This window comes from Heloderma suspectum, chromosome 2, assembly GCF_057233095.1.
Source record: "Heloderma suspectum isolate Gila_16-S chromosome 2, 16-S_ref, whole genome shotgun sequence".
In the NCBI taxonomy this organism is placed as follows: domain Eukaryota; kingdom Metazoa; phylum Chordata; class Lepidosauria; order Squamata; family Helodermatidae; genus Heloderma; species Heloderma suspectum.
The window spans coordinates 278641359-278649496 of record NC_139459.1 but is presented as its reverse complement, the minus strand read 5'-3'; the positions used below and the strand labels follow the sequence as shown (position 1 = coordinate 278649496).

The window sequence follows — 8138 nt, the reverse complement described above, 5'->3', positions numbered from 1 at the left end:
GAATAATGGGCTCACGTTACAGGAAGCCAGATTCCAGCTGAACATCAGGAGAAACTTCCTGTTAGAGCAATACAACAATGGAACCAATTACCTAGGGAGGTGGTGGGCTCTCCCACACTGGAGGCATTCAAGATGAGGCTGGACAGCCATCTGACTTGGATTCCTGCATTGAGCAGGGGGTTGGACTTGATGGTCTTGTAGGCCCCTTCCAACGCTACTATTCTATGATTCTAAAGCATCCCTGACAGATGGCTGTCCAGCTTCATCTTGAATGCCTCCAGTGTGGGAGAGCCCACCACCTCCCTAGGTAATTGGTTCCATTGTCGTTTGTTGTTTTTACATAGGTATAGTTCTTGAATGAGTGAGGATTCTCACTGGAGAGCTAGCAAGATGAATGGATAGAGCACTAGCCAAAGAGATGCGTATTTAAATTCATGCTCAGCCATGAACACACTGGGCAGGCTTGATTATGTCACCGTGCCTCTCTTCCCCTTCTGTAAATGGGGCCTAGTGACCTACCTCGTAGCATTGTTATGAGGATGAATAATGATTGTGAAGCACTTTATATGACAAGAGCTATATTAATTATAAACAAAGCAACCTATCAGATGTCTGTAATTAAAAGTCAGAACGGCACCTTAAGTCTTAGAAGGCTGACGCTGCAGCACCTTTTTATTCATGTTACACTTTAATGAAATCCTTTGCAGTAATGCAAGCTTTGTACTGTTTGTCAAGTTCACACTGACCTTTAAAAAAGTAAAAGAAATTTTTCTCTGCTTACTGGGGAGGATTTAAGGCAGACAGCACTGTTGCACATGTTTTGTTTCTCACATCTCCAGAGTTGCAAAATCTTTAAGCTAATACTGATCATGCCTCCTGGAATTCCACCTAGAAGAACAGAATGCATCTTTTGCGCAGCCATCAGTGCTCAATAAATCAGTCTTGAACTCACTGGGATTTTCCTGCTGTACTTTCCACAGCTTTCTCAGGAGCTGGAGTCTAATGGAAGAGCTCACTAGCCTCTGCATTTGTAGTAAAGTACACTGGTTTATTTAGTTGATATGTTTCTTTACAGAATGCAGAAAACACATTTTTAAAATAATTATATAAGGACATAAAAACACATCAGTGGTTGGTGAACACTTTTAATACAAGAGTCTCTCCCACCATTACAGTGTCTAGTGGCATAAACAAACAGCACTGGTGCTTAGGGGGAAGGCGGCTGATGAGAATGCCATTGTTATTATTCCGTTCACTGCCCCTTTGCCTCCAGTTTCTATGGTGACAGGTAGGCCCAGGCCTGAAACCGTTTGCGCTTGCGCATGACCAGTATAAAGTGGTATCAGTTGCTAGGGACAACGGCACTGTTTGGAAGGCCCTTCTAACTTGCAGCATTTGGGCTTAGGAGGCTCTGTGTGTTGATAACTTGGAGACATCTGAAATGCAGGCCTGCCAGTATAGATTTTTGGCACTGTGCTGCCATGGTGGGTAGCTAGGCGGAGGTGGGGGATTCTAACATTCTTCTAGCATCTGCTCAACAGCAGTGTGCCCTAAGTGATGCCACTTAATCCCCTTCCCGTCAACCAGCTCTCCTGTGTGAGAAGAGGAATCCATTGCCACTCATCTCAGACACATGCCAACATTCAAGCACTGGGAGGGAGGGAGCAGGGGAAGAGACTTTGTAGGGCAAATCTATACTTGTCAAACTAGACACAGGCAAAACCGGACGCATTCTTTACAGTCACCCTCACTTCAACTCCTCAGGGGGCAGGAGCGGAGTGCAGAACTATATGGGGCAATAGCCAAATTAACATTTGTTTTGATGGGCAAAATTCTGTTCAAGTAGTTAAAAAAAGGCTCGATGGGAAATGCCACCCTAGCAAGTTCAGAGGTGAAGGTCATTTTAGCCATTCATCCACTAGTGTGTTAACTGGCCATGTCAGCACACAAACATACTTTGCAAAACAGTCGATATGGCTTAAAAGTGTCTGCTTTGTGTGCAAAGTCAGCCAGAGGCAGCCCAGCCCCCAGCGAGGGGATGGACTCATTATTGCAAAGGGTTTTTCCTCCCTCTAATGTACCAAAAATAGTCTCAAATGGACAAGAAAAAAAATCCATGCGTAAAACCATTTTATCTAAAGAAAAAGAGGCATGGGAGTGACCTTGATGGTAACTCCAACTTCCCAGGAGAAATGTGTGGAAGTTCACTTTTTTTTTAAAGGCAAGAAATCTAGACATGGCTCTAATATTTAAAACAAGGACTATGAGAGACCAAAAAGGGGAAAAAAAATCCAAAGTGAGCAAAGCAGTCAGTCCCACTGAATTGATATTCAGAAGCTAAGCTCATACAAACTGCTGGCAGCGTTACCATTTTTAATTATTTTTTTAATAAAACAATTTGAGGCTGTATCAAAAATTTAGTAAAAAATTAGAGCTGAGAGTTCACTGATTTTTACTATGAACTATTTCTGGCGCTTTTTATTTTGACACCCGCCAGACAGCTACTATTGCGTCTGTGTGCACGCAGAGGAGAGCGGTGGGAGAGTGGGCTGGGACAGCCAGAAGGAATGGGGGGAAAGGGGCTGTTCCAATACTGTGGTCCAGGAGGAGTCTGATGTGAGGAAACTGCATTACACTACATAAAAATATTGCATCTTCACCAAAATATCTCAAGAGTGTTTCAAAAGCCAGAGTATGCCTTCTAGAGGAAAAACCTCGGTGCAGCACCATGACCTTTGCAGCCTGCAGACACCACTGCTGGGCTTCCCATTTCCAAAAGGCAGCAATGCTGCTGTGTGACTCTGCTTTTTCATAATTGCACAGAGGTCTCAAAACTCCATTCTTAAAGAAACCCGTGGCATCTGTCCAGCAACAACAGGCTAGAGCAATAAGAGCTCACTCTATAGTTTGCAAAAAGGTCCCCAGCTGATGACTGAATTGTATAATGTGTGAAAAAATAGGATTCCTTTGATAAAAAAGACGGTCCCTCAGCCTCATTGGCATTGGAAACACCCCTCGAGCTTATTTGTAGTAAAGCATTTCCCCCCCTTCCCCAAATCCATACATACAAGTTTAGATAACAGCAATTAAATGTAAAAACTTAATATTGACCTCAGAAACTCCTCTGAATTTAATTTTTAGGCTACGTTTCATGTTATGCCCTGTAGCTAGACACATGTGAATAGAAAAAACAGTACAGTTAGTTTTAAAGGCAAACAGCAGAGACCCAGCGTGCCACCCCTCGTGCTGCCTGCATGTCCAGCCAGTCTCCCTTTGCACAAGATGCTTCGAGACGCCTGCTGTCAGAAATACTTTTTGAGCCAAGAAGATTTTTTTTCTATGAATAAACAAAACATAAGCTGTTAGGCAAAAATAAAATCAGTGTCCCGAGCGTTCCACAAGCACTCTGGTGTAGCAAACGCATTCGGAGAGGGCCTGCTGGGACCTGGCAATGTTTGAGATTCTGTACGTTGGTTTTCTAGTTGGTAACGGATTTGCAGGCCACTGATCCCTACAGACAACACTGGTGTGGAACTATAGGCCCCATCTCCGCAAGCGTCTCTGGTTCATTAAGGGGGGACATAGGGAGGTGGAGACCTGTATGGGGTCATGTTCTTCGGACGGGAGCCCTTGCCCTCCATGGGTGCTGTGAAGGGAGGGGGAGGCTGATAGGGAGGAGCATTGGGGTCTTCATCCCGCAGAGGTGTGTACTCTCCTATGGTGTCTTGGTTGAGTGGGGTAGTTTCTGGCATGTTCTGATTTGGATACTCAGGGGGTGGGAGAGGGGCTTTCTCTTCCTGTAAAATCAGTGGCATGCTGGAGGAAGGAGGAGGCTTGGAGTCATCAAGCTCATCGGCAAAGATTATTGGTACACCCTTCTTGATAAAGGTGGCTTGGTCTTCTATGGTGAGTTTGCCTTTTCTCTTCTTGCGATAGCATATCATAGCAATAATTCCAGCAATAAGCAGAATGGCTGCTACCACGACTGCAGGGATTACTGTGTGCAGGTACACATCATCTTCACTTGTCTTTTCTGGATCCCGTGGAAGCACAAGTGTAGGTGGTGCAGTTGCGGGAAGTCCATCTCTAGTCTTAGGAATAAACTGAATGTGTCTGCAGCTACCAGCACCAACTACAGAAATGCTGATGGGTTTAAACTCTGGCTCTAAGTGATTAAAGAAAGCTGCACTTGGAACACCAGAATCATTAGCAATTGTTCTGCTCAGGGTGCGAATCTTCTCATTTGGGCATGGATCCAAAGGCAGAGTATTGTTTGTCCACTCAACAACAATAGAGCCATTGCTGATGCTCTCTATGGTAATAGTACTACTGTTTCTTTCTCCAAAGGCTAAAGCCAAATTCTTTACCAACCTAATTTTCTTATTAATGTCGTTGGCAACTGTACTATGATCTCCATGGAACCTGGCCTTAAATTTAACTGGAGGCACTTTGTCAGCTCCAAGAGCATGGACAAATATTTCAAATGCATCCACGGTTGAAAGGCCACCTTTGTCTGTGGCATGCATGAAAAATTCATGCCTGCCTGCATGGGTGGGGTTTGGTAGTCCATACATTAGCTGACTAGTGGTATTGAACAGCACCCATGAGTTATCTTCCAATGGCTTCCCCTCTTCTAGTTTCATGGTCAGTTGCAGTTTATCAGTGGTGGTATCTTCTTTGTCATAGAAAGTATCTGAAGGTATTTTGAGTTCAAAGTATGTGCCCACCCATGCATCTACCCTGTCAATGTGGTTCTTCAGCAGTGGTGGAACATTGGGTATACGGGGAGTTCCAATTGTAGTGGTGCGAATGCGAGTTGGTGGTGAAACTGTTTTCGGTTCAACAAGGGTTGGTTTCGTAGTCCGAGGAGGCTTTGGAGGCCGAGGAGTTTTGGTAGGTCTTGGTCTTCGTGTTGTACTTGTATCAGTGGTTGATGGTGTGGATGGTTTTGGCGTGGTTCCTTTGGGTTTCTTTGTTGTGGGTGGTGTAACTACTGCAGTAGCTTCTACTGGCCCAACCACTGTTGGTCGAATCTGGCCAGGAGTACTAGTAGCTGCTTCTACCATTCTGGTTGGCTGAATTGGTCCAAGGGTTGGTGTCTGAACAATAGCGCCTCTTGTTCTAATAGTAACTGTGGGCTTCTTAGGCAATGGCACAGGCTCTCTCACTGGAGGAGCTGTTGTTTCAGTGGGTGGTGCAATGGCTGGGGAAGTGGGTGTTGGAACAATTCTAATTGGTGGCTCTTGGAGGGCAGTTGTCGGAGGTCCAACAGCAGTCACAGGTGTTGGTGTAGCATGGATCTGCCGCCTTATTCTCTTTGGAACATTAGGTTTCTTGTTAGCAATATGCCAGCCAACCACAGGGTAGCCAAGATGAGCAGACATCGTACCTTCTTTAGCAGGAGATTCAACATTGCTTATGTTTGGAACACTATTTTGGCTCAAAGAACAGCCCAGTTTCCATGATAGTAAGGCTCCATTTTCCACTACCTTCTTTGCATTCCCTGGTCCAGCCATAAATGCTGACATGTCAAAGAGTCTATTATTTACAACAGGAACTAATTTCATGTTATAAAGTTCCACTTCTGAGAAGGTTTTCATTCGGTTCAAAAGTTCAATCCTCTGCTTTGGTGTCATTTTTGTTAAGTCAGCATCCAAAATTACAGTCAAGATAGTGACTGGTTCCTCTGCACTACACACAAATGGTGCTGCTTCATTCACATCTTGTGAAGCCACCCGTACTGACTGAGGCTCATTATGATCTTCAGGGTGGACCTCAATGGAAAAGACATTGGTGGTTTGGGGCACGTAGCTTCCATTAGATACCAGGTGCATTGCATTCACTGAGATATAATGAATGCCTTTATCAGTATCAAGTGGGAGACCTTCCAAGGTGCTACTCTCTGGTTCCCAATGCAGCCAAGAAGGCATGGATTCTTTCCCAGCTTCAGCAATCTATTAAAGAGAAAAAATAGTCACAGGTAGTTACAGCATCCTTTAGAAAGCAGTAAGTTAATAAACTCTGACCTTTAAAGTTTATGCAACAGACATTTAAGAACCCCTCTAGCAAGCAGATGTTGAAGGTAAATCTTGAGCAGCATACTGAAGCCTAACTTGATGAGATGAAGAAAATGAAGATCACTGCAAGCTGGTAAACAGGCATTCACCTGGCTGCCTGTGATGAGTAAAACTCCTCTGAAGATGACTAGGTAGAGAAACCTTTGCGAAATGGGAGGTTAGTCCTTTAAAAAAAAAAGTGTCACAAATAATGAAAGTATAGGCATGCGTGGGCATCAGGCAGGCTAATCGTTTTTGTGGGTCAGTAACTTTCACAGATTTGGAAGACTAGATTAAAATTATTCTGTGTAATATATTTCCAGCCTCTACCACTGCACCACTTAGGGCGCAATCCTATGGGATCTGCCCTGGCTACTTGTAAAGCTTATGAGTATCTGGGAGGGGGAGGGAAGGAGGCTGAGGCAACCATAGGATTTCACGTATGGCTGCCACCCCAATCTCCTCCTCTCCCCACCCCCAGGAATGCCCCCTTTTCCCCATCTCCACACTCTGTTTTCTGAGTGCGGAGAGGTATTTGGTGCAGTTCTCTCTGTGCCAGCTACAAGGGGGAGTGGGGTGGGAGCATGGTTTCCTGGCTCCCAGGCTGGAGCCCTATCTCCGACCTCGTAGCCAGGAAAGTGAGCAATCTGAAGGCCCCCCCAGATGCTGTCTAGGGGCCATAGGAATGCTCTCGTAAAGGACAAGTCTTTTCTCTTGTCTTTTTTTATAAGGCATAGTTGCTAAAAATTGGGTGTCTGGCCCTCTAGCAATAAAGAGACCGTGGTGCAGTAGTAGTAGTGATTTAGGGGAATTTGGCAACTGCCTGGCTTTCCTGATGCACTACAACTCTAACCGAAAACATATGAGCGGGCAGGGGCAACATAAGAGGGGGGGATCAGATAACCTGAGTAGATCCATGGTTGTGTGGCACAGAACATAACAAGACTGGGAATCCTATGCCAAGGCAAGAGTCAGTGTGCCTTTTTTTGGCATCCTAGCATGATGTCAAGTGTATTTGTATTCATAAAACTTCAAACACCCATACTCCAAGTGAATTGCTGTAAGTATTTTCCAGTTTTGCCCCATTTATAGAGAGCACTAGTTTATTTTTTGGATTTGCTTCATACTTGAGATGCAGTAAGAATTGGGAGGGGCAGTAGCTCAGGCCTTTGCATGCGGAAGGCCCCTGGTTTAATCCCCGGCATCTCCAAGTAGGGCTGGGAAGCAATCCTGCCTGAAACCTTGGGAGAGCCACTGCCAGTCAGTGACCTGGTCCGCATGATCAAAATAAGCAACCATGGCTGACAGAGGAATTGTGCCTTATACCGAGTCAAACCACTGGTCCATCTAGCTCAGTACTGTCGACTGGGCCGGCTCACACAATCAAAATAAGCCACGGTGGTGTATTTAAATTGCAGCACATGCTGGGCATGATTTCCGTAATCACTGCTTGGGCGTGGCTTGTTGTGTCGTCCGAATCCAGGTGGCATGGCTTGTTGGATGGAGAAACAACCCTCCAATAATCCATGGGCTGTTGTAGGGACACTCCATGATTTTAATTAGCCACCATGCCTTATTGTGATTGTGCGAACCGATCCAGTGTCGACAATACTGGGTTTGATTCACAGGACAACTTCCTATGTTCCTAATATGTAACCCTCTAACTGCCATCTTTATCAAGCACACCAAAACAATCTTTCAGGGGCTAGCACATTTATTGCTTGCCACTTCTTCTAATAAAAACAAAACAAAACACTGAAACTGCTCAACTATTAATTTAAAATGACCAAACTGGTCTTTTCAAGTCATGCACTCAGCTTTTCCAGTGCGTTCCAATGTAGATAGAAGTGCCCAGATTTTGCACTGCCTTGCAACAGGCCTAGCCATTTTCAGCAGGGCAAGATGAACAAAGAACATAAAGCTCTACAAAACCAGTAGAAAGTTATGTGCTGTACAGGAATGCCAGGACGAGAAGTCAAAAAGAAGAGACAGAAGTGTTGCACCAATGGTCTAATATTAAAACAACTCAGAAAAAAATCCTCTTAAGAAACGTAACTCTTTCTTTGAAGAGCTTATCCATAT

General features: G+C 44.7%; 1 protein-coding gene across 5 annotated transcripts in view; it reads right to left on the bottom strand.

Moving 5' to 3' along the window:
* Nucleotides 1-352: 352 nt before the first annotated feature.
* The window catches only part of DAG1 (dystroglycan 1), a 90406-nt gene continuing 82620 nt past the window's right edge, over nt 353-8138 (bottom strand). For all 5 annotated transcript variants that reach the window (XM_084839502.1, XM_084839506.1, XM_084839503.1 and 2 more), the window contains one exon: nt 353-5954. In XM_084839502.1, the coding sequence (XP_084695628.1) occupies nt 3570-5954 (2385 nt within the window). In that variant the 3' untranslated portion in view covers nt 353-3569. The remainder of the gene's footprint in view (nt 5955-8138) is intronic.